At 42.9% G+C, this 27041-nt stretch overlaps 1 protein-coding gene across 1 annotated transcript; it reads left to right on the forward strand.

Moving 5' to 3' along the window:
- Positions 1 to 2848: 2848 nt before the first annotated feature.
- Positions 2849 to 27041, forward strand: OPRM1 (opioid receptor mu 1). Its single transcript, XM_064447064.1, has 4 exons — positions 2849 to 3376; positions 17395 to 17747; positions 18716 to 19236; positions 25475 to 27041. The coding sequence occupies exons 1-4, from the start codon at positions 3024 to 3026 to the stop codon at positions 25511 to 25513; spliced, it is 1266 nt and encodes a 421-aa protein (XP_064303134.1). The 5' UTR covers positions 2849 to 3023; the 3' UTR covers positions 25514 to 27041.

Consider the following 27041-nt stretch of genomic DNA (forward strand, 5'->3'; position numbering starts at 1 on the left):
AACAGGTCACACCACCACGCTACTAGTACACAGGCCATCTTTACAAAGTGCCAAGCCACAACAACCCACCTCTCAGTGCTCTTTCTTAACTAGACTGTAAGCAAGGCACATGGTTTCCATTTAGTTTAGGACTCATGGAGAGGCTGTGGAAGTGAATGTGCTATATGAAACTCTGGTTTTGCTATTTTTGTATGTTCTTATATATATATATAAAACTGCACCAGAGTGACCACTACAATAGTTTATCTTTGACAAACTATTTTCATCCTAAAATTCTCTGCAAGTGTTGAGTCTTTCTCAAGCCTTCAGCCCATCCATTTCTAGTTACAGCCCCAGACACTTTCCTATTGCTAGCGCTTTGGCGGAAAAGAGACAAGCAAAAATCTGATTTGAGATGGAGGTTGCAATTCTGACCCCAACCTGATGTCGAGGCATCCATTTAAAATGTACATGTCTTAAAGCTATGTATTTCCCTTTTCTACATGCACTACACTACTACCCACAGGAGGGAATTACTGGTCTGCAACTTCACAAACACCTTTTCAGCAGAATATTGAGTACACCGAAATTATTTGAAGAAAGGGTCTCATGCATTATTATACCTAAAATGTCCTTCACCATCTGAGAACATTATTGTAAAGATATATTTCATATTGCCTATGGCCTTGAGGAATAACATTGGTAATAACTTCACAAAGAGGTGCATTTAACTATCATTCCCCTACCATGAAATTTTGCTTAATGAGGCCTATCTTAAACAAGCTCAATCCCCAGGGCTTTTTGCCAGTCCTCTCTGCAGCCGGAGTTTTCATCTGCACCTGCCAAAAGGTTGATTTAATCAGGTATAACAATTCCTCTGTCTTTAGTAATAAAGACTTGTCTACAACACTAGATTTGCCTGGGCATCTATTTTTAAGGCTTTTTTAAGACTCTTATTTTTAATACACCAAAGGTCCTTCTGACAGAAAAAATGATACAAATTTGGCTATGACACAAGATACAGAGTGGATCTCCTAGCGGCCTTGATTTTCATTTCCCATCTTCCTCATCCCTTCCACAGCCAGGCAGAGGTGTACTCAAAGCGCTAAATACCAATTGTCCAGGCTCACATTAAACTCTTCTGATGGCTTTGGTGGAACAAAGGGCAAGCACAGAGAAAGGCTCCTGCACACTGTGCACGTGCCCAGAGATAAAAGTCTTTGAGAATGGCCCTGTTTTAAGGCCTTGTTGCTCCCATTCTGTGTATGACTAAACATGCTGTACTTCAGAAGGGGATAAAGAGGCAGTGACTTTGACCATGTGAAATCTCAGAGTTCTTGCTTTCATTTCCCCTTGTCCATAATTTTTTTCCAGCAACAATGTAACTCCGATTCTAAAGCTCTTTTTCTGAATATGATGCCAAATGGCTTTCTCCTGTCAACAAAGGATGCTGAAAATACTCTCTCTGGACATGAAGCAATACATGCTATCCACAAAAAGGGCCCATTAACAGCTTACTTGATCTTCTTCCTCCATTCCACTACATGCCTGATGAGACTTGACAGCATATAACTTGAAAAAAGGGATACGAGTTACCCAGATCTATTGTCCCTCTCTAACATCCAGTGACACCCCTCTCCCTTTCCCTTTTCTTCCTCCCCACTAACTAATGATCAGAGATACTCTGGAAGAGCATGTAGTCTACCTCTGCTACTGTTCCCTGATTTAATCGGCTCCAGCTCCCATTGCTTGTGGCATGGAAGCACATGAACTCCTCAGACTAAAATGCCTGGGGTTTTGCATCTTTCCGTCAGGGTGCAGCTTGCTGCTGCTTCTCCATTTCTGCCATTACCACTCTTGAAGTAGCAGGAGGTGCTCTGCACATGGTGAGCAGATACACTAAGCCTGTGTCCATGATGAGGCAGAAGGAGCAACCACTGCCACTCTAACTTCTTCCTGCGCACTAGGGGGTATTTTTTCTACCTTACCAAGGATCCCCTCTGATTTCATAGATAAGGCAGGAAAAAAGCTAGGTCCTAGTAATTAATGATCGGCCATCCAGCAGGCAGTCCTGGAGATGCACCTCTGTGCTCATTTGGAACAAACTGATCACGGAAGTGCGCTGATGCAAATAAGCGGTGTGCAAGTCAAGCACCAGGTAAAACGCATGTGCAATACAGAGAACAGTTTTGATGTCTTCTCAATCTGTGATATCGCATCCGTCCGATAACAATCTCACCGCTGGCCAAGGGAGAGCATCCTAGGAGCTCTAGAACACAAAGTCCTCTGAAAGTCCTGAGGATCCGTGAGATCCGAGCCATTTCCAAAGCACAATTCTGTTCACAGTCACCTCCCCCAGCTCACCACATTTTGTTACTTGGCTCCGCTCTCTCTTCCCCAAGCTCTAGAATCATAGAGGGCATCGCTTTGTTAAGATCCCTGCCTCATTACGTTAATCAGTCGCGCATTGACCTCCTCCTTGCCGCGCTCCTTAGCCCGGGAAGTCAGTCTCCCCCGGTACTTTCTCTAATGCTCGCCACCGACGCCTGCAGCGCTCGGGAAGGGAATATTTTGAGCTCTTTGCTTTCAAGCAGGGGAAGGGAAGCCTGCTGCCGCGCCCCCCGCCCCCTCGGCCCCCCAGCGGTGCGACGGCGCGGGCAGACCCCGCTCCGCGCCAGGTGCGCCCCGGCGGGGGCTCCGCTCGCCGGGGGGGGGCGGCCGCGCGGGGGGCTGCCGGTGCCTCCGCCGGGGCGGGCGGGAGCCGGGCGGGGGAGCCCCGCCCCCCCACGGCCCTCTGCCGCTCCCGCCGCCGCAGGCCCCTCCTCCCCCCGCCCCGCCCCGCCCCGCCCGCCCGCCCGCCGCACACATGTGCCCGCACCCAGCGGCGGGGCGCGCCGTCGGGGCGGGCGCTGCCGCCTCCCGGGCACCGCGCACCGCGACAGCACAGCGCGCACCGCGACAGCACCGCGCGCACCGCGACAGCACCGCGCCGGGCGTCCGTCGGGCGCGGAGAGCCGCCGGCCGCGCTGAGGCCGCTGCGCGCCATGGCCGTCGCCTACCTGCTGGGCAACGGCTCCGCGCCGCTCCTCGCCGGCGCCCTGGACGTCCCCTTCGCCGCCAACGCCTCCGCCGCCTGCCGCCCCTCCGCGCCGCCCTGCGCGGCCGCGCCGCCGGGCCCCTGGGGCAACGCCTCGGCTGTGGCGGCGGCGGCGGCGGCGGGCTGGAACCGCTCCGAGCCCTGCGGCGGCGCCAACGGCAGCGCGGGCGGCGGCGGGCCCTGCGCGCCCGCGGGCGGCGGCCCCTCCATGGTCACGGCCGTCGCCATCATGGCCCTCTACTCCGTGGTCTGCGTCGTGGGGCTCTTCGGCAACTTCTTGGTCATGTATGTCATCGTCAGGTGAGTGCCGCCCTGCCCCGCCACGCCCCGCCCTGCCCGGCCCCGCAGCCCCCGGCCGCTGCCGTCGGGGCGGACGGCGGGGAACCGGGCTGCGGGCCGGCGTCCCGGCTGGGGATGCTGCGGCCCCGCTCCGGCAGGCAGCGCGCAACGGGCCGCCCTGCGGGGTGCGGAGGGGCTCCTGCCGCCGCGGGGAAGGGAGGGAGGCTTTTGAGAAAGCGCCGGAGCGGGTGATCGGGGACGGGAAACTTGCGGTGGAGCCGTGAGGACGGGCCGGGCCGGGCGGTCCGTCAGAAACCGCCGCGGGTCCGGGGATGCTCTACGGCCCCTCCGCGCCGCAGCGCCTCTGCGAGCTGCTCTGGCCAACGAGGCCCGAATCCCGCACCTGTGCGCTGAGGACGGAGGATTTAAACAGACTTTAGCCACTGCCTGCGAGCCTGTGCGGGTACCGGCTCGCACACGGACACCCGGCACACATCCACGCGTCTCTCCCCCCGCCTCTCCCGAAAGCACCGGCAAAATGTAAATGGCATCGCGGCTAAACGCTTCTCGCTGCCCGGGCTTATAAATCCTCTGCCTCAAGTCGTGATAGATGTGCTTATATGCATATACATCTCTCTCTCTACACGTACGTGCATATACACGTGGATAAATACGCCAGGATCGCGGCCGCCACCGGTGATCCCGGCTGTGCTGCAGCACTTTGCAACTTTCCCGCCCCGCCACCCACCCGGGCTTTTACGGGTCACTCACAAGCGTGTCTTTCACGCAGGAGAAATCCCACACCCGTAAATCGGCGCAAAGTGGGTGAGAGCGAGAAGAAACGGGCTGCTTTGCCCGCCTGGGAGCGGGTCGGGCGGCTTCCGCGGGGGAACACTGCCACCTCCCGGGAGCGGGAGCGGGAGCGGGAGCGGGAGCGGGAGCGGGGCGGCGGGACGGGACGGGGCTCACTGAGCTGCCCTTCCTCCGTGGCTGCTCGTCGTTTCCAAATGAAGCATCCGCTGAGCCCTGCAGAGCCCAGCGGGCGCTGCCGCGGGGGTGTCTCTGGGGCGCGCTCTCTCCCTGCCAGGGCAACCCCAGCACTTCCAGTTTCCCCAGGTCTAGAGAAGGCATCCCTTTCCCCTTTGAACGCTACGTTTCCCAAGGAGTCGGGGGGAGCAGCCGCCAGGCATGGGTGCCGTGGCCGCAAGGAGCCAGCAGGCAGGAGCAGAGGCTGGCACCCAGCATCGCTTGCAAGGCCAGCAGCACCGCGGTGGCTTCATGGTGGGTGCAGTGTTGACAGCACTAGGTGTAAAAAACCGGGGTGATGATAGCGGTCCAGGTAGGGGGCTGGAGCAGGGCAGAGGGTGATTCCTTCGGCATGTGTTGGGGATGTCACTGCAAAGCCTGTGCAGCTCATAGACCTAATGGGAACATGAGTAATGCACATCAGTGGTTCAAACGATAGTAGTTCAGAAACCTAGTGGTTTTAACTATAGAGACTGCATTTTAAATGCACAGAGCTGGGGAGATTCTCTTCTGCCCTGTGGTTGTGGTCAGTCCGAGACTTAAGCTATATGTGTAAAGACACAGCTGCAGAAAGGCTTCTGAGCAGAAGCATGGCTGCAGTCAGCTGAGCAGTGTTGAATGCATTCCTCTGGGAGAAAAAGCAGATGCACAATGTGACAGAGCCAGGATAGCTGTCAGCAGAGGAATATGCCACAGGTTGTCCCTGGAATTATATATTTATACTAGGCGTAACCCATACTAGGTTCATATTTCTTACATTAATTAATTGAATTACACTTGCACCACAAAGCCAAATTGAATGAGGCACTTGCACTTAGATTTCCATCTAAAGAAAGCATCTTTCCCTGAGGTTACAGCTTAAAAACAGAAGCCAGAAGCAATAGGAGAAAGCAAAAATGGGTTTTCATTTTACAGAGGAAAACACAAATAAATGGCTCCTCCAAAACCATCCAGGAGTTCTACGGCAAAGGCAGGACCAAACCCAGGTGTCCTGTGCAAGAGCAGCTTTTCGTATGACAGAGTTCCTTCCCAGTTAATAGCATGCAGCTGTTTACCAATCTGGGATGAAAAAGAATTTACATGTTAATGGTGGAATAGGATCTGCAGTTTAAGCAACATAAAAATACGTTTCATTTCTGTGCTTCTCCATAGGTTTAGTATATCTGGAGAGCAATAGGGACAGTATTCCCAATCATATAATGTGGCTATTTGAAATGGTGAGTGTATGTGCTCATACTCATGTATCCTTGGCTCCAGCTACACATAGGAGGCAAACCTTTCACTGGTTTGGATTTGGCATCATATGAAGCTACCTTTCTTTATTTACCTTTCACACCATGTCTGCTCAGGAAGAACAAAACTTTGAAATTAGTATTAGTTTTGAGAAGAATTGAGACTACTGGAAATAAGATTTTAAAATTATACTGGTACCTAGTTTGCCTTGAAAATACTAGGAGGTGGGAGGTAGATGCTTAGACATTTGAAACTCTGTCCCTACTCACCTTTCAGAGTCCAGCCCCAATGAAAGCAACAGTGACTTCATATTCAGCATGCTGCATGCTAATATCTCATGCTTGGCTTCTTTAGAAATATTTTTAATAATTATTATATTGTTCTTGTAAACATTATTGCTCTTACAATTTTTCTGCATGAAGCAGACCTGTGGGTTTGGAGCCAGAGCCGTGCAGATGCTTGCCTCATGCAGAACTGTCACCGTCAGTCCACAATGCCGCCCTGTTATCCCAGCTGGGGCAAACAAGGGTCAGAAAGCAAACACGTCCAACAAGGAGTTAGAAATGTATTGTCATTATCGATACAAAAATTAAGCTTTTCATGCAAAGCAGGTCCATGGATTTCCAATTTATATACATGTTACTTTATAATTAATGCACTCTCATCCACCCTTCTTATTCTCCTAAATGGTTCCTGTTCAACTGAATACTTTCATCCTTGAATTAATATTTACATGCTATATCTGTAGTGTGTGAGGCAGAACCCCATGTTACTAACACTGAGCTGTTTCCTTTGTCAAATACAAAAGAATGCCTTCTGAGTGACAGCAGTAATAGTGAGGTTTTACTGCCAGCCATGAATGTCCTGTAATCTGAAAAATTTGCAGATAAATTTTATTATCTGTTTTCCTCATGTGCTTTGTATAAGTGTAAATTACTAATATGAACACAGTGTTGTTACGGCTAGGTCAACAGCAAGTGCTACTTCTAGCTGCTGCAGAGTACTAGACCGTGTACAATTAGTACCGCGTGGCATTGAATTAATTTACACAGCAATCTATAGGCTTTTCCAGCTTTCTCATCAAGTCAGTGGGATATTAGTCACACATTAGAATGGGAAGAAGAATATACCCTGTAATTAAGGCAATATGCTAGAAAGCTGTAATAGATCATAGATGAAAATCTTTAGCATTGCTGGTCTGGAAGGGAGGAATAGCTCCTGGGGGCCCCAGTCCTCCACGATGCCAAGTGGTTTAAGAGGAGTGTAGTTCCACCAACAGCCACTAAAGACACTCAAGTCAAGAGTGATTCCTTAGTTGCTTTGCTCTTAATTTTGACACCTATAAACAAAGGGGCCTCAGGTTCTCCATGATCCTTCACAGGAGGAAGGAAATGTCTTGTTTTCTTAGAGTAAATGATTACTCTGTTAAAAAAAAAAATTAAAACAGGGAAAAAAGTCCTCTCCAAAAGGAAGAGATTTCTTTCTATGTTTCTCAAAACAGCCTCTTAATAGTGTTTTGCAAAAAAGAGCTGTGACTGAAACATCATCTAATCTGGAAAGGCTGTGCAGTACTGAAAGCTCTTGTTACTTCAGCTTGGCTCACTCACACTTCAGGAAAACTGTTTTACCAAGTAGAATGGAATTTGGGGTGAATTTTCAATTGTAGAAAGAATTGATATCACCAGAGGAATAAATATTCTCACACATGTGCACAGAAAGGAAAAAGTGAGGGGTTTGGAAAGAGCTCATAACACATAAAGTGGAGAGAGCCTGTTTAGAGAAATAAGCTGAAAATTATCACAAGCTTGAAAGTGCCTGAAGTGAAGCAAGTTTTTCTAAAAAGTAGAGGTTCTTCTTTGCAAAGTGACATGGACTTATGGATGCAGTGTCAAAGGCGGCCTTCAGCATCTCTTATAGCGGCATAGATCAGGGAACTTAGAAACCAAGAAATGCATAAAATTAATTCTTTTCTTTCCTGTCAACAGCCACATGAACTTCTCTGCATGTGGACGGCATTGCATGGGCGAACGTGTGTCCTGCCTGTTCCACTGTCTGCAAAAAGAGGTTCTACCCCATTGCTAAGAGCTGTTAACTAAAACCACAGTGGCCTCAACCAGTCGTGTCAATTCTGAGTTGATACTGCACACCAGCACAAGTCAGAGAAGATCTGGGGACAGTACTGAGGGAGTCAGGTTGGGCAGGAACAGCCCAACAGAACCTGAATTAAATGAGCAGCATAGCGAGGGGGTGACCCTCAGCATCCTGCATTACAGAAAGGCAGCTGTCCCTGTGATAGAAGTTTGCCAGCCTCTGCCAGGGGGTAATTGTTTGACTAGCAAGCAGCTCCCCTCCCTCTCCCAAGATCAAGGGAAGCAGACAGATAAAACAGCATGTATACCTTTGTATTCACTCTTTTATTTTTTTTATTATATTGATACTGACATGGTCAAAATTTGTCCAAAAATACGTTAGCCTGCAACCTGAGGATAACCCCCATCTCCCTGAGGGAGCAGAGGCGCTGCGGGATGAGTGAGAGCTCTGCAGCCCCACACTCATCTCCAGACCCTGTGCCACCTTGTGTCTGGCTCTCGCTCACAGGATAGCACGCCTGCCCCAGGAGGGCAGACACCTCCCACCCCGGCTCTGCTAGCGGCTACCACCAGGGACTTCTGGGCAGAAAACACCCCCTTTTACTCAATCTCTCTTGGAAAAGCTGCTTTGATCCCACTGTATTTTTCCTGGAGTATCATTCTGGTAATGACTCCCATGAAAAATAATGTTAAACACTTCCTGGTTATTTTTTTTTTAATTTCCTTATAAAAATAAGTCAAATTGTACTGACTTTTCATGGCTTCAGTAAAATTAGAAAATATTGTAAGAGCGTATTGTTTACGTTATGTAATTATTGCCAAGCTATATAATTTTTCTAGACCAAAAGGTGACGTATTTACAAAAATTTCGACCATAACCTGACGTAAGCCCAAATGTCTTAGAATCATAGTCTACCTTACTATCCTTTTTTCCAGCCGTAGCAGCTGGCGTTTAGTCAAAGAGTGCAAGAAAAAGGGGCATCACTATGTGAGAATCCTTCTAGCAGTCTCTTAGATTGCAAAGAGGCTTTCTGAGCTGAGTTTGAATCTGCATTCATCCAATAGCTTTTTATGGGCACTTCTAACATGCAGCAGCCCCAAAAAAATCAGAATCAAAAATCAGGTTGGATATAAAAGGTTGCAAATATTACCACTTCTGAACAAAGCTACTTTGAAACAAATATTTTTTGAAGTAAAATTTCAGAATTCTAAAACGTTTTTAAAGATTCCAAGATGATTATTTTTATGCTTAGGTGTTCTAAGATGGATGTTGTGGAGACCCTGACTGATAGACATTTTCAAAAATTATTTATTTTCACTATGTTTCCAAGTGAAAACAAGTTTTTAATCCTTGACGATTCTCTTCAAAATACAAATCCACTCCTTATAACTTATATTTTTTAAAAACCTGAAAGCAACTATTTTCTAAATTGCTGTAGTTAGGCTGATCTCAAATGAAGTTCTTTTTATAGTCATCTGTGTCTTCTTTGGTTTATACCGTGAAGTTTGGGCTTATGGTATCATATATATAGGGGGAATGGTATCATTATCTTTCAAAGCCCCTGCTCCCTTTTGGAAGATGACTTTTAATGGTATTCAGTAGCAAGGAGTTCCACAGCTTAGCCCACCTGTGTAAAGAAGCATTCTCATTCATGCGTTTAATGTTAAGCACTTCTCAGTTTTATTTGTATTTCCCTTTGAATTTACATGATGAAAAAAGGTAGAGATGGAAGACCATAGCTGATCAAATAACTGTGAAAGACATGAAATAGCATATTTTTTCCACCTTCTTACTGAGAAGTGTTCAATTATCAGCTATAAGATCTTGTAGCTCAGATCACGAATAAAACTTCAAAACAAAAACGTTTGTGTAAAATGGAGCAACTCCTCCTCGTTGTGGTGTGTGGAACAATCCCAGCTGAGAGAAGTCTCTTTCTTAGGGAGAACAGGGAGCAGCAGTTTTTTATCTTTTCCTATTTTCCCCTCGCACAGTGCTAACCTCCAGCCCTGGGATGTGCTGCCTCTACAGAAAAATCATCCAAGAAGCCAGTTACCTAAATCCTGCTCGTAAGGTGATGGTCTCAGTACCTCCCTCAGAACCCCAGTTTCAGGCGCAATCTCATCCTTGTCACATGGAGACTACATCCATGATTCCCAGTACTTTTGATTGGGTCTTCTCAAAAGACATAATCGTGCTCCTTCTTTCTTTGATGCCTGCCCCCACCCTCTCCTGCTGTCCCCTTTCCCCCTGTCACAGGCAAGTCTTCCTCCACATTTATTCTCTCTCCAGTCCCTTTGTGTCACCTCTGTCACTCCTTGCCAGATCACACTCAACATCTTCACTAGAAGATTGCGATCTCGTGTATGTGAGAGGCCATACCTTGTATACTTAGCAGTGCTTTGATCTGTACAGTCAGTGGCATTGCCTCGAGCCCCATGCTACCTCCCTGATACCCTTGGACCGGGGAGGATTACCACTGCTGTTCCCCATCACACCTTTAAGGATCTCACATCTACTAGCAGTAAAACTGTCTTCAAAGGCTTCCCTGCCAGCTGCCCTGCTGAGCAGGGGATGTTTCATGTACAGCTCTCACCTGAGGCGATCAGTCTACAACTCAGGGGGAGGGAACCAGTGCCTTGGAAACTGGAAAAAATAGCTGTTAACTTGTCCCCGCTAGAAAAATGTCACCACAGTTATCATAGATGTAGTCAGTGGTTTTACTCTCATCATGCTTCCCTGAAGGCAGAGGGGAGACAGTTAAGTTGAAGACACCGGCAGTTTTCCTTTCCATATCTTCCTAGCAAAGCAAAAACTTCAGCAATAAGCATGTGCTGCTGGATAATGGCAACGTATTGGAGTTAGCCTTTTTAGTACCATTGATTTATTTCAGAGGTGTGTTACACAACTCTGCGAAAGCAGCAACCTTTACTGGAGACCCATATATGCCTCCACCAGGCAACCAGAGACTCAGCTAAAGGTGGTTTAACACACAGGCCAGATTAAGTCCTGGAGTAATTGGCAAATAATTTTTTCCCCATTTAACTAAGCTGGAAGGGAAGGAAGTGTACCAGCAGATGACTGGGCATTGGAGCATACATATTACTGTCATTTGGTTTTCATCATTAAGTAGCTTTTTACGGTGCCTGGGAAAAGAAAAAGAAACAAGGGTAATAGGAGTTATAAGACATTGCAATGTCTTAAATGTTTGTGTGGCAAGTTAATATGAATCTATAAAAACCTGTTCTTGGCTGGTTCCCCTCCCTTTTTGGAAAATAGAAAGAATGCATCGCATCAGCTTTATTTCGTACAGATTTCTGCCAGGATATTTTGCATATACATGTAATTTAAAAAGGCATGAAAATAATAGGAGCAAAATAATAAAATGGTTACCTGTTACGATGACTGTGGGGTTTGTGTGTTGTGTCCGAAGAAACCTTGCTCGTTAATCCTCTCAGGCATCAGGGAAAGGACCAGCCTTCGTCCCAAAAATAGCTATTTTTCCCAAAGAAAGAGCTTGTTTTGTTTTCCCTAGGGAGGGACTAAGTTCACTGATTCAAACTAAAAAGCAGAAAGAGGGCCTCTTTATGATGCTTTTCGGTAGGAAAAAAAGCAGGAAGAGCCCTAGAGAAAGCAACTAGTGAATTTTAGCCCAAAGCCCAATACCATATTGTAATTAATTGAAAACAGGATGAGTCAGATGCCCTCCCAACTCTCTTAGCGCCACATCATTCCCACAAAGATGGACACCAGGGTCTGAAGAAAGTTGCCTCTGCCTAAAAGGCTTTCGTTTAGTTCTTTCTCTCCCAAAGCTGAGGTCTGAGAGAAGTCGTTAATTGCTTCTGAGTACAGGAGAAATGGCCCTGAGCTGGTGCTCCTCCATGAGAAGTGGTGTGGTCTGCTTGCTTCTCCTGCCTGGGTCCTGCAGGCAAATACTGGTGGATCTGCACGCGCCGTGATGCTGCCCCGGTGCAAGGAAAGGACAAGCTGGGAAGTCAAAGATGCTAGCAAGATAATCCAAGGGAAGTAAACTTTGGTGAAATTCTGGCTTAATTTCATTTGTGTAATGAAAGAGAACAAAGTAAAAAAGGAACTGGGCAGTTGGAAAACAAAGTATTAGGGAGAAAAGAGGTAGCAGCTGAAGCAACTACAGTCCAGCAGTTATCTGCTGGATGTTCAGATCCAGATTCTGCACACACGCTCAGATTCCTTCAGGAAATGGACATCCCCTTGCCAGTGTGTGACAAAGGGAGGGGAAGGCTGCTCCAGCATAATGTATGTGAAGGCCTTGCTGTGTTCCCGACCTAGTATGCTAAATAACTAGGCCGTGCTATTTTGGATATAGTACACTCCCTTACTATGTCATGCCTTGACACCTAAAGTGATGCTTGATATTCGTATGTTTTTTTAATCTCTGTAACTAAACCACCGTCACGGTCACACCAGTGACCAGGTAGCACTGTGCTGGGAGTCAAGATGCAAGGCTTTAGCAGGAGGAGACAACCACTGCCTCTGTCTTTCTCAAAGGCAGTAAAATCTTGTTCTTTTCCCCAGTTCAGGTTTTACCCCCAAACTCAGGATTAGTGCTGGAAGTAAGTGAATGTGCTGCAAATTGCACAATTTCGTTGTAGCTAAGTGTGAACATCTTCTGATATAATGATGTACCTGCTGGAGGGTTTTTTCAATTTGTTGTTTGGTTGTTTTCCCTGAGGGCTTATTATTTTTAAATTAGATCCTTGTATATGATCTCTTCAGAAGAACATAAATCAAAAGGATGAGTAGGTTGTTAACCACAGTATGGCAACTCGGTCTGGGTGGCCTGACCACCCAATAACATGTAAGGATTGTACACAAATTTATGGTGCTTGTACCCAGAGCTTGAACTTAATGGCTTAAGGCATAAGCATTCTGAAGTAGCCATGAACAGAAAAATCAAAGACTGAATCTTAAAGCTGATTAAAGCCTGTGCTCCCAGACAGGCAGGTTAGGCTTATCCAGAATGTATATGACTTTAAAACTTTAATAGGTAGCAGTCTGCCACAGCACAGGTCACAACTGTGATTGAGATACAATACAGGTCTTTCACTCTATAGAAACCCACTACCATGCAAAGAAAGGAAAAGTACAATAAGATAGGATAGCTATCAGTTAAGTCCATCATTTGAGAACTTTTAGCTCAGAGGTACTTTCCAGAATATGGCCTAGCTGAGAGACTTCATTTCAGAGTCAAACATACTAACTGGATTGGCAGAGAGAAGAAATTTTTGAGGGTTTTTCTGGACCATCCTGAATATGACATGACCTTTGTCAACACTTCGAGGGCTCAACAAAAATGGAAAGTGCCTGATATCTCAGGAAAGCACACAAAAAAATCCCTCTTTCCTACCAGTTTTGACCTGCATACACAAGATGCACCAGAACAGCCATGGAAATAAATGTTCATTTAAATTTGTTCAACCAGGCATAATTCACATGTTTTAATCTTCCCACCCAAGGAGACCTCAGCTAATCTAATGTATGCATGTAATGATTCTTCATTTGTATAACAAGTCATTTATGCAAGAAGAACATGAATTTGAAACACTAACCTGATCTCCTCAAGCATCAACAAGAGATATGTCAGGTTGTCTGTATGCAAGACCTAACTGCTGGCTGTTGTTTCTTTCCCAAAGCCAAACCATCTTCATGAATGACTGCTTTCTGCAAAGAACCTCCTGTAATTAAGCTGGTTTTTTCATATATTTTGCATTGAACTTAAACACAGATCAGTTGAAGCAGTCTTTGTCTCCAAATTAGCATTCTGAGGACAAAAGCTTGCATGCCTTTGTGTCGCTGAAAGTGGTTATTACCAGTCTATCATTGGCCAGCCCATTTCCAAAGTGCAAAGACTGTTTCTGCTTTTCTCCTCACTGTTGTTAGTCAGATAGGAGCAGTTTCCAAATTAATTTGTAATGGTATGCATTACTATATTCATTGAGCTAAACATGGACCCTCTCTCTGGCTTCTTTGCACCAGCATAGTGGCACAAGGACGTTATAAAACTGATCTGGTACAGAAGGGCTGAAGGGTCTGGAGCAGGGTATATTTCAACAGTCCAGATGAATGTAAATGGCTTGTCCAAGAAGAGGTAGGAACAAGGATCAAGTGGCAGTATACTAACTGTGTCTATTAGGCTTAGATAAAGTGTGATGGGAACTAAAATTTTCATTATTTTTTAAGAAAAGATATGGTCTTCATGTTATTTGTTCTTTACTTTTGAGCCATGGAGGCTTATCAGAAAAGAATCTTCAAAAATTTTTGGAGGTGATAAGGTAAAGACTAAACCATCGGAGGGGGCGGGCCAGAAACAGAGCTGTGACACTTCTTGCAGAGAGAGGGGCACAAGCTTACTCACGTCTTTTGGCGCATGACTGTGAGGTGAAAGGGGGAGGTGCTCGTGGCTCCTGCTCAAGATGCTGTTACACTTTGTGCAGTGGAGCTGGGGGGTCTCTCTAGGTTAGTTTGGTAAACCTTTTATTTGCTTTGCAAACTACAAGTGGCCCATGGACTGCCCGTTGAAGAGGTCATTTCAAGGCTTTCTATTTATTGAACGCTAGGAGCCTAGTGACTATCCGAGTAGGATTCTCATGCTTTTCTCTATTGCATTTTCTTATTCCAAGCAAATCCCAGTTGAGTGGACCTCTACAGCTCAGATCTTCAAACTTCAAGTATATTTCAAAGCATTGCTGGAATGAAGATAAAGGCAAGGCTGAGTTTTCCCTACAGAATTAGACAGATATGAAGTATATTCTTAGTGTGGTAAATATCATCTATCATCTACTATTACCAACAAAAACATGCTTCAAAACCACAGATATTTTATGATACAAAACCCACACTGAAAAGATAGAAAGGGCATACTAGTGGGTGTCATTATTATAATGAGCATAATTAATTTGATTATGTATCAAGAGCAGTATTGAGCTAAATATTCACCAAAAAATTGAATCAGCATGTTGCTCTATTAGTCTTTCATTGCAGATTTGTAAAAATAAAAGTGATGTTGCCCAAGCCAACTTCTCTCTTCACTTGTGACCTTGCTCGTTGTCATGCAAAATTGAATATACTTAGTGTTTTAGATGCTGAAATTTCAATGTAATCTAAATACCAGCATTCAGATTTTCATGGGTTTGCATTTAAGACTCACTCTTTACGCATCTGTTCATTTTTAGATTCTCTAGTTGACTTGAATGAAAGTGTGAAAACAGTATCTGTTAAAAGATGGCATTTATAAACACAATACTTTTGGTATTTTAAGTCATACCAATATCCTATGACTTTAATTACATATAAAATCCAGTCCCTCTGAAGTATAGAAGTCTCATCACATACACATGTATGTCTGGATGATGGAAATGTTTGAATGTTTGTGCTGCTTCTTCAAATAGGTGGACTTAGCAAAAGATAGCATAACAGATAAGATCAAGGCTTTGAAGAGCTCCATTTTGAGGGACTGTTACTTTTCATGCTGTTAAAATGACTTTTAATCAATTGCTTCAGTATTTATTTGTTCATACCAAAAAAAAATTCCTGGGGACACTGATAATCTACTTATTTGGAAAAATACATTTTTAACAAAATGTACCTTTCAGAAATAAGCCCTTTATAAAATCTTGAAATATTCAGTACAGAGAAACACCCAAATCCCATAGAATTGACTGAAAAGAATATTGTGGATTTCAGTAAGCTTTTGTTGATTAGGCAATTGTGGAGGTAAATACTTTATCACCACAAAAGCTCTCCCTCCTTTCTTTATAAGAACAGCATGATTAGAAATATAAAGATTACAGAGTACATCAAACAAAAATCCATCATTAATAGGCTATAGAGCCCATTAAACAAAATAAGTCCAAGAACTTTTGAGTTTAAACTGACAATGAAAGCAAGATAGCAAACTTGAAAAATGTGTAGCACATAAGTGGGATAAGGCCCGTGCCGGTCCCAGTGAAGAAAATTTATTCCATTTATTTAGAGCTTGTCACTGCCCATCTTCTGGCATGCTAACCTGAGAGTCACATATCAGTTGACATTTTTTAGCTGTATCAAACATTTCCTTTAAATCATAAGAATGGCTTTAATTACTGATAAAAAAAAAAAAACCCTGCATTATCATTATCATCTGATGATGTGCTCTCCAGACGGAACTTTGCCAGCATCACATGTGATGGCAGCAGCACTGAGCAGCATACCTAAGCATCCTCTCTTGTCCAGCGATAAAGACAGGGCAATCACCTCAGGGCTGAGCAGGGATCAGCAGCCTGGGTGAAGACACAGGATCCTCATCGCCTTTCATTGTCTGTGCAGAACTGAGAGCCACTACCCCTCTGCTGCTGTTGCTGCCTGAGCAGATCAGACTGGAGCAAGCTAGATATGTCTGCTCACACGCAATCAAACCTCCAGGTTAGCTCTCTGGACACGACCTTGGCTAGTCCTGGATCTGTTGTCAGACCTATGCAGGACATGCATTTTTCATAAACATCGGGGGACACGGCAAAAAGAGGACTTAGTACAACGTTTTCATTCTGGGTAACAGTAAAGTCATTATTAAAATGTTGCTATTTTCATTCTCTTCTGCAAGATTCTCCAGCAAACTGCCCAGAAAATATTTTCTCCTCCCTCCGAACTGTTTTTAGAGCTGCAGCTTATTGTGTCTCTCTCCCACACTTCAATCCTGTACATTTTTTCTAAATAACTCCCAACACGGAGGCGCAAGGATGCTTGCAGCATCTACCTCTTCCTAAGTTAGTATTACAGTCTTGTTGGCTAAATGGAGTGCTCCTGTAAGAAAAGTTTTTACGGTACTTTCAGAATATACAGTTTATTTAAAACTTGGAAGTATCATACTCAGATCATGCTTTCTCAAGAAAGCAGTCAAAAGCGAGCTTAGGTCTACCTGAAAATCTTTTTTAAAAAAAAACCTAAATTGAGATTAGGGTTGTTAGTGGCTCCTCATGCAGAGTGCTAGAAAATAAGAGAACAAAGCCGTACAAACTTTTTCAGATGTTCATCATAAAAGCTATCTAGGTACATTCATCAAAAAGTTTGCATTGCTCTAGACCTTACCAAAAAGGTTCCAAATGTATGTTCCCTACACAGCTTTGTCATGGGTTTTTTTGCAGCTGGCTCAATGTTCTGAAGAGGTCAAAGCCGGAGAGAAAAAAAAAAAGCATTAAATACAGAATTTTACACTTTGTTTTCCCCAGCAGGTTGCCTGAAAGATCTTTTCAAATGGGCTATTACTCTTGAAAATCACTCTATAAATGGTAAAATGTTGGATCAAACGCTGTACTTATTAGTTTGCAGAAGCAGAAGGAAGTTTTACCAAAAGAACAAGCCATCTGAGCACCCGAAAGCCAAGCAGCCACGGTGCCCAGCAACCTTGGCAGCAATCAGGACAGCAGGGTACCATGGCCAGGAACATTTGTGTTAAATTAGCTTTTCTTTCTTACACCCTTTAGCTAATGCCTCACTGAACTGCAGACATTATTGTAGATAAACCATAGCAAGTTAATTTGGTAAAAAGCAGAAAAGATGATCTTTGACAGTATCTAGCACATTATTCCACAGAAGTTTCTTATAGATGGTGCGCAGGACTCAATTTTGTTTAACATCAGTTTTGGTCATTCACATGCTTTGCTGATTTTTTTTTCTAGGTACACGAAAATGAAGACTGCCACCAATATCTATATTTTCAATCTTGCATTGGCAGATGCCCTAGCAACAAGTACTCTGCCATTCCAGAGTGTGAATTACTTGATGGGAACATGGCCATTTGGTACCATCCTTTGTAAGATTGTTATATCCATAGACTACTACAATATGTTCACCAGTATCTTTACACTCTGCACCATGAGTGTGGATCGCTACGTAGCTGTTTGCCACCCAGTTAAGGCCCTTGATTTCCGTACCCCCAGAAATGCCAAAATTGTCAATGTCTGCAACTGGATTCTTTCTTCTGCCATTGGCCTGCCAGTTATGTTCATGGCAACTACTAAATACAGGCATGGTAAGTCTGGCTTTCATTCCTAAATTGAGTATTTCATGTTTAAACTCCTTTCTGCACTGTTTCACTTTATTGTAGAAGCGTTGAATTAACTTCTGACCTCCAACCTGTATAAAGCAGGTGTCAGTGCAAAGGGACCCCTTCAACAATTTTGCCTCTGGCTGTAGTTGAGTGGACACAGCACTGCACATGATCTGTCTTTTACAACAGGCAGCTCCAGCTCCTTCTGTGGGTCCGTGCGAGTCTTGTTGGCCCACACAGTTACTGTAGCGTTTGGAAAAGCATCTGTGTCTTCCTGCCTTCTGCTGTGGGGCAGTTATGCACTGTCCTACAACACAGAAGCCTGTGCTTTACCCAGGATATGCCCACTGAGGTTGGTAGTCATAAATATGTTGCACCTAGTCTGGCAGGATGTGATACAGGGCAGAGATTGTGTTCTGGATCACTGGTGCTCAAAGACGTTCATGAAGTGAGAGCATCTCAACATAAATCCAAACCCTCCACTGTGTAGTTACCAAGTGTCTTCTCATTCTCTTCTTATTGCCCTGTCATGCCCAAAGTCTCAGCAGATAAGGTTGTTAAACCATCTTCTTTTCACCAGGTTTTATATTGAAAGTGAAAATTAGTCAAAGTTTAAGCTTTTATGACAATTCAACTCTTTTTCTTGTCCAATATACATGCAATTCCATGTTGCAATTCATGGAATTCCAATATTGCAATACAAGCAATAAAATGCAAAAGAGAACACATGACTTCAGTTTTGTTTTTCTAACTCACACTTCACAGCTGTTTTGCAGCATTGTGTCCTGTCAATGTTTGTGCCAATGACAGATCACAGATTGCTTCATTTTACCTGTTGACTTAGTAAATCTTCGTATATTTGCCTATGATGTTTAATAAAAAAGGTTTAAAGAAAAGCAAATGCAAAACTGACTCGCTTGTTCTTCTCTACTGTTTTCCTTTCTCTGCAGGCTCTATTGACTGCACACTTACATTCTCCCACCCTGCCTGGTACTGGGAGAACCTCCTGAAAATCTGTGTGTTCATCTTTGCCTTCATTATGCCAGTCCTGATAATTACCGTATGCTATGGGCTGATGATTTTACGTCTGAAGAGTGTTCGCATGTTATCTGGCTCCAAAGAAAAGGACAGGAACCTGCGGAGAATCACGAGGATGGTTCTTGTAGTGGTGGCGGTGTTTATTGTCTGCTGGACTCCCATCCACATATATGTCATCGTTAAAGCCCTGGTCAACATCCCAGAAACTACTTTCCAGACTGTCTCCTGGCACTTCTGTATTGCTCTAGGGTATACAAATAGCTGCCTTAACCCAGTCCTTTATGCATTTCTAGATGAGAATTTCAAAAGGTGTTTCAGAGAGTTCTGCATCCCCACTTCCTCAACCATTGAGCAGCAAAACTCCACCCGAGTCCGACAAAACACTCGTGACCATGCTTCCACTGCCAACACTGTGGACAGGACTAACCATCAGGTATGACTAGCAGTGGAGATGTCATCTCGGGATCCAGGCCTCCCGCTTGGAGATGACATGTATTCTGAAGTTACAGTTTATACTGATTTGTAGCTATTTGAAGGTCTAAACACCTTCAAGGTTATATCTGAAACTGGTGTATGCATACACAGAGACCCCAGCCCTGCATGGTGCTAGTTGTTCTCTCCTCTAGTTGATGCTCAGAAGCTGAGGGCTTTCAAAGGTACTTTGCATGACCAGGTCCAGCGTGCATGCAAACACAAAGCACACAAAACAGTGTATCATTTGCAGGATGTTTACCACAGGTGACTGCTATAGAACTCGTTGGAGATTAATCACAGATTTCGCTATTCATACTCCTTGTCTGCTGATGGAGACAGGAGCGGGACAGAATATAGATCTCTTCTTCTCCCATTGCAACAGTGGATAAAAAAAGAGAAGAAAAGTGCTTGTACATTTTTGATTGATGTACAAAGAAGGCCTACCTGGCCTTGTTTGTCCTGGCAGACATGCAAGAAGTAGACAAAGGCTTGTCTACATGCAGTTCTTGTATCAGATAATTACCTGTGTTGGCTAAGGTGGGTTTTGAGAGATTATATATATGAAAATATATACATAAATGTTAAAGGGTATTGTGCCATTTTGCCATTTAAGGTATACTAAAAATATACCTTTTTCATGTAGAAAACACCTTTGAGAAGTAGGGATTTTATGGCACAGCAGATACCAAGAGAAATAGTTTGGGGTTTTTTGGGGTTTTCTGTTTGGTTTTTTTTTTTAATTCAGGCTATTTTTACTTAGCTTTTGCAAAGAAGCTCTTTGTTATGTGTTCAACATCCATATTCCTGTTATTAGTCCTGAGAATTTCCAATCCCCGTCCCTCAGTGAACGTCAAGCAAAACATGAAAGCAAATCATATTACATTCATGAAAGTAACTCAAGTGCATCATAAGCACTAGAAAAAGTTTGAGCCATCTCTGTAATTCGTTAAAAGAAGAACAAAAGACCTTGTTCATTCCTTGCCATATCACTTTTCAGCAATACACTTCGGTTGCTCCTGCGCCAGTTTCTCACTGCTGCCACTTCAGCCACAAGCTAGCTGCCTCCTCGAGGTGCACAAGTCAATGGCTTCTCGTGAAAGCAGTTGCATAGCTGCCACTCAGCTGCTGCCAGAAATCCCAGATCAGAACATTACCATCTCCAAACAGACAAAATAGTAATCGCGCCAGAAAAGAGGAGGGAGCAGGCTAACGGGAGAAGCTTTATTAAGCATCTGCAGTTTGTGTTGCCACTCACCAGCGTCTGATTCACACATGCCAAACTGTGGCCTGTGAAATCAGTCAGCACCTGCTCAGTCTTACACAAACTTTGGTGGCGGAGCAGAACTGCCAAACTTGGCATAGATGCATACATATATGTATGTATGTATATACACGTCATATTTACTAGGAGTAGCGAAATTTTATTAGACAGATTCAGCTGTTAATAATGCATTTGTAAGCCTCAGTGGAGTCAATTTTGTGCATGTGTCTGCAAAAGGATTGTAGCAATAGCTAGTACAATTCCAACTTTTTACTGTGCAGTGTGTATGCACACATTTTCTATATCTTTATATTATTTTTAGGAAAGCTGTAGCTTTCTGAACTCCTACCCTTAACAACGATTAATGTGGTACTGCTCAGAGGCTGAGTGAAATAAAGTCTGTTTCCCTGGGCATTGAGCAAACACAGAATACAAGATGATCCTTCCCACAAAGATCTTCCAACCAACCCCAACATGGGAGAGAGCCAGCTGAGGCAGGGATGGACCAGGCAAATGAAGCGAGCTTTATAGTGGCAGTAAGGAGGAAGCTAGTCTCATAGTTGGGTTCTTTGTTGGTTAGGAATTTTTCTTCCATTCAGGGAACAGTGATTAAATTAGTTAAGAAGAGGTAAAGCACATGTGGAAAGAAGTGAAGGGAAAGACGCTGAAGGGAAAGGGAGTTGAGAGAAAGAGTGCAGAGGAGAAAGGGGACCATCAGGGATGAGGAAGTAAGGAAGGAAACTGAAGCAAAGAGCCGCTGTGCGTGGAACAGAAGAGGTGTATGCAGAGCTGTAAGAACTTGTTTGACTACCCAGCTTTGACTACTTTGGTAGCTCTTCCTAGCAAATAGCTACCAGTTTTCCCCAGGGCTGGGGAGAAGAAGACAAACTTGGAAGCTCATGTCTTCACAGATGGGTGGGTAGGTCTCTTCGGATGGTCTGGTACTTGAAAGAATTTGAAGTGGCCGTAAATGGGCTCAATTTAACTTCCTGCACCACCATCCCTGCAGTCCTTGCTTTGGCAGCTGCTCCTGCCACCACTGGTTTATTTCTGCCAGATCTGTTCGCTGGATGCTGACCTGAGCCTTCTCGCTGCTGCACTCCCTGGAGTACAGCACACCAGCTACGGGCGCAGTCTTTCTCACTCTCCACAATGTCTATAGAATACATTCTCACCAAGCCATGTTCAAATCTGAATATTAAACTTGATTTATTTTTTTTCTCCAGCAAACATTTCTGTAAGAGACAGCATTTTTGTTGTCTGCTACAATCAGAATGAGAGACAAGGTTGTAGGACTAATCTAAACCAAAAAGGTTCTTTGGGATTAATTAATTACAAGTTTAACATTTAATTTTTTAAAAAATCATCATTACTTTTTTAAACAGAGAAAGCCCTAGGGTGAATGCAGCTTTTGCTCTCAGAAGAGAAAAAAGAAAGGAAAAAAGAAAGAAAAAAGAAAACTCAAACAAACCACTGGTCAGACAGTGAGCTTTTGTAAATTCTATTGACAGGGCAGTCTTTTTACAGGTAGGTGCTTTCTGAACAGGAAAGTCTAGCTAGTGTATCTGTATTGATCTAAGCATACTGACAAGTTCTTTCTTGTACAGACAAGGCCTTGGAGAGCATTTGGTATGCATTCTAATTTCAAGACTCTATAATACTCAGCACAATTCACATCATTTTCAAAGAAACAGATGTTCTACGGGTTGCTTTTTTGCCAAGTGAGCATTCTTTACTCCTGCTAAAGTTAATGTGAACTGCAAGCACTCAATCACTCAGCAGCTCACACTCTTAAAAATAAGCATTCACTGGTGGAAGGAACAACCGTGTTTTCTCAGTGCAAAAGCAGTACCAGGAAACATCATAAATATTCATATTATTCTGAGTTAAGATACTGGCCTTTGGCCTACTCTGTGGCTGTTTGGCATTACTAACAAGATCTAGATGAAGCATTTGATTATTGTTTTATCAGCATTTACAAAAAGTGGAAGAGCCAAACAAGGCCAAAACTCCTCCAGAAATGCAGCTCCTTTCAAATGCACAGAGTGGCGTCGGATTCATAACACTGATGGTGTGAGCCTTTATAGAAATGGCACATGCTCAGTGAAGCAACACATTTCTAAGGGAGAAAAGGCAGTGGCTGATCAGGCATGCAACAACTGGAAGAGCTGTAATACTGAAATGTTTCGTGGCTGTGGGGGATGTAGCCTGTGTTACACTCAACCAACCTCTGCAGTAAAAAGCATAGGTTACATTTTTTCCAAAGTGAGCTTAAAGGCTTGGCTCCCAGTACTTTCCAGGGAGACATATGCAATCTTTTAAGTGCCTTTGCATGCAAAGTTAAAGTAAGAGTAGGAGTGATGGAATCCTGGAAAAATTGCTTGCAAAACAAAACTGCTTACTTTGAACTTTAATCTGTATGACCCAATATTGGTAGGAAATGGTAATAAAGGATCAAATAATAGCTTTTGCAAATGGCTGAGGTTTTTTGACATCATTGACATTAACCTGATTCATAACAAACATCTTGACGAGTATTTTGAAATAGCTTTTACTTCAGGTGCACGGAGGGTCTCTGCTTTAATTTATCTCTGAGGTTAAAAAAGTTTGAATATTTTTTTTATATTTAAAATTCATTGATAATTCTTTTTTTCTGAAAACTGTTATCCAAATACCTTTTATTTTTGTTAATATCTATCTGTTAATAACAAAAAAAAAATCCTAAATCCTTAGGAAAATGGAGCATTAATAATTATAGAAATCTGAGAAATTTAATTTGTTTCAGTGGGTTGTTTCTTTGTGATCCATTTAAGTTTTTATAGCAGTCTCACCTGAGTGTATCCAAGCAACTAAGCAAATTATGTACAGGCACATTGTTAGTACTGTTTAGTCATCCTATGTAACTATTTTTTCTATTTTTAGCTTCTGATGCTTTCTCCTTAACCACTGAAGTGTCTAAGTGCCATAATGGAAGCTGCAAATCCTCCTCATATGCTGAAAATTAGACCTTAGATATGTTCAGTAAACAGAAGCTCTGGTGTTCATGCTCAGCACTGAAAGCTTTGCCCTTATTGCTTGGATGGGCAGCCACGTGTAGAAATAAAAAGGATATTAGATTAAAGAAAAAACTACTTTTAAGTTGAAACAAGGAAAATTGAAAGCTAGATTAACTTTGATTAAACAAATGAAGAAAGTACTTCCTTACATTTTAATTTTCCTGGTGCTATATGACAGATTGCAAACAAATATGAGGAATGCTGGTGAGTCCTGTGCAGAAACATGACAAAAGCTGGGCAGATTCTGTAATTCCAAACCTCATCAGATTCACATCTGCCTGTATTAATAGAGAATGGCCTTTCTGTGTATTCTTAGAAAATGGACATATCTCCTTTGTAAATAATACTGTATTTCAATAGTAATTATAAAGAATTGATTTCTTACGAAGCCCATTCCTAGCAAGATAATGACATCTATGAAAATCTTGTCTAAATTCAATCAATCCCTAAAACTGGGCTTTCTTTTGTAGCTGATTTGCACTGACATGGCCCTTTGTGAATCTTCTAGGTAACAGAGAAAACAGAATGTGTTTGTCAGACTGTTTCATGAGAGGAATCAAGAATCAACTATTCTATGAGGACCAGAACTGCTTAGGTGTCTTCTAAGGTTGCCTGTATTTGCGGCATTCCTTAAACTGTGAATTAGAATAAACAGGGAACAAAGCATTTACATTTTTTCCTTAATAAATTAGAAAAAGTTCATTGGTTAAAAAAATACAAAAGAAATGCTTCTGTTTTATCTAATTCGTAAAGATAAGTGAATATTGACTTCAAAATTCATTTCTGGATCTAGACTTCTCCAAAAGAGAGGGACATTCACATTTAGGATCAGGTCAGTTTCTGGCCAAAAGGAGCTGAGGAGATGTATTCCCAATACAGAATAAAGAAGATCCCTAAATACAGCATGTCAAATTGAACAAGCATTTCAGTTATGTTGTGGCCTTGGAGAAATTTATCTCTAGTTCTGAAGTCCTAACAGCCTCCACTCTGCTGAACATGCTTGGAAAGCAATGCAGTTACAAAACACACTTTCCTTCTCCCTGCCTCAAAATCCTTACCCCTGTCTCATTACTTTTACAGGAGCACATCCCCTCTCTTGTCTCAGTCAGGCTTCATCTGTCACTCTACTTTCCATACCATAAACCCTTTATTTGCGGTGTCTCCCACGCTGTTTTCAACAGGTTCTACTGCTGCAGAACAACATTTGCTGGGCAGTAAAAAGGGTTGCAGACTTTCAGGACGTGCTGTGCAGTAGGCAGATCTTCTTGATGAAAACATCTGTAGTGCCATTGTGCCTGTATGCAAATAGGACTTAACACGGATACTGTGGACACACAGGGCTGAGAAGTTGTTGGGTTTGTTTGCTGATATAAGTCAATCTGACACAGAATTTAAACTAGACTTTAACTCCAAATCCAAAACTTAGCCAATGTACTGACATGAGCACAGAATGTTTCATCTAAAATATTAACTCCCCTGCAATTGCCACAAAAAGAGTGCAGGGAGGGAGTGAAATCCTTCTCTAATCATGAAATTCATAGAGAGATCTCCTCTAGAAAGAGAACAACTGGCATGGTATTAAATATATTCTACTTCTAATTCAAATTCCAGAGCTCCTAATGTTTTTTTGTCTTTGAAGGTCAGACATGAAACTTTTTCTGTGATCGTTTGCTTTGCCCTTGTTGCTTTATGGCAAAGGCATAGTCTTGTCTTATTCTCTGGGCTACCTGTTTAGCTTCATACAGCAGGACAGTAGCTGCAAATGAGCAGTAAATTCCTCTTAAAAAAAAATAAACGACACATACAAACACACACATAAACTTGTGGGTGGGAAGAAATCAAGCAATTGTTCATTGTATTTGCAATTTCTTTCCTTTCAGTTGGAACTTCAAGAAGCTGAAACTACTCCTCTGCCGTGACAGGGTCTCCTGCCGCATAGCTCTCAGAGCAATTGCACACCAGCGCCACGGTGTGTCTGGGCAGTATGCTATGGGAATGTGTAGGATACGCTTTCCCTCAAAAAAATACCACAGAGGAAAGTGCCCGCTTTTCCAGTCGGTCAAAAATTGCTTCTGCAGCACTTCTACATTGCGCATAACAGAAGCATGAAACTTAACAGCAAGCAGAGCCGAGAGATACGGGAGCTTGCCAGGCTCCAATGTTCAAAACAGTCACGTTTACCAGGAATACATACATTAGTCTAAAACAAAGCTACTGTACCTGTAGCGATCTGACATGCTCTTGACAAGTTACAGTAGTGTTAAACAGGTTGGAATCAAAAATTCAAAGGCTAGACAACTCCAGTTTGAAAAATGAAGGTGAGCTTTTAATGATGGGAAATAATGGGAAATGAAGTTGTAATAACTGTTGGGTACTTGATTTACTCTTAAAATTTATTTGTAGAGGTGTTTTCTGTGCAGGTTTTTTGTGTGCTGATGTCTCACAAGATCATCTAGAGCAACGCATTTGCAGTTCAAGAGGTTTTCTCTTACAAGGATTGCATGTTCCACAGTTTCAAAGGGAAAATATTTCTTTCAGTGCTCACTTAAGGAAAAACAAATCTCCAAGCTTCACCTTCTGCTTCTGTTTCACACATAAAAAACAGACTTTAAAATCAACACAATGAGCTATCACTTCTTCTAAAAGAGATGAGTAAATGAAAGTATTCCATGTTGTTACTGATTGCCAAATGAGCCCCAAAACAGCATAGACTCTATTAACATAAATTCCTATGTGAACAGAAATCTAGCTATAAGCCTGTCGGAGCTAGCACAGGCTGAATATGACTTCTCTTTCAAGTAATTTCTCAAATTTCCGCTGCCCTGTCAGCAACATTTTGAATTTGTAAGTCATTGACAGTCCCTATGTGAAGTGCTTGGAGCAGTTAATGCATTAGACCTTTTCTAACAAAAAAAAAAAAAAAAGAAAAAAAGATAATAATAATTTACATTTTTCTAGACATCTGGTTTTTCTTAACCAAACCCATAATATGTTTGCTCTTCTAACGTAACACAGTCTGCATCTCCATTTTGTATTACCTGCTAAAACACGTTGACATTTATGAAAGAAACATTGTACTGAAGTAAATGCCACCTTAGCTGTTTTCTAGTATGAAAAATAGAAATATCCATGTAGATAATTTGTGGTGCAATGGTATTTTCTAGCCATTGTTTGGTACTTGCTTTGTAAATAAATCATCGGTAGTTAACCAGGGGAAAATGTACATTGATGAATTTAGGTGTATTCAGAAATGCAACTCTATGGAACAGGGTTGGTTTTGGGTTTTTGGTGGTTTGTGTTGGTTTTTTTTTAATTTCTACAGCCAAAATGTATTCCTTATTTTCATTGTTAAAATCTATGTAACAATATGCTTTTAATGTGAAATTGTTTTGCCATGGACTGTGTAATAAAGATTGAAGGCCAAATCCTTGCAAGTTGAAAATTAAA

The sequence above is a fragment of the Phalacrocorax carbo genome, chromosome 3 (genome assembly GCF_963921805.1).
Source record: "Phalacrocorax carbo chromosome 3, bPhaCar2.1, whole genome shotgun sequence".
Taxonomy (NCBI): Eukaryota; Metazoa; Chordata; class Aves; order Suliformes; family Phalacrocoracidae; genus Phalacrocorax; species Phalacrocorax carbo.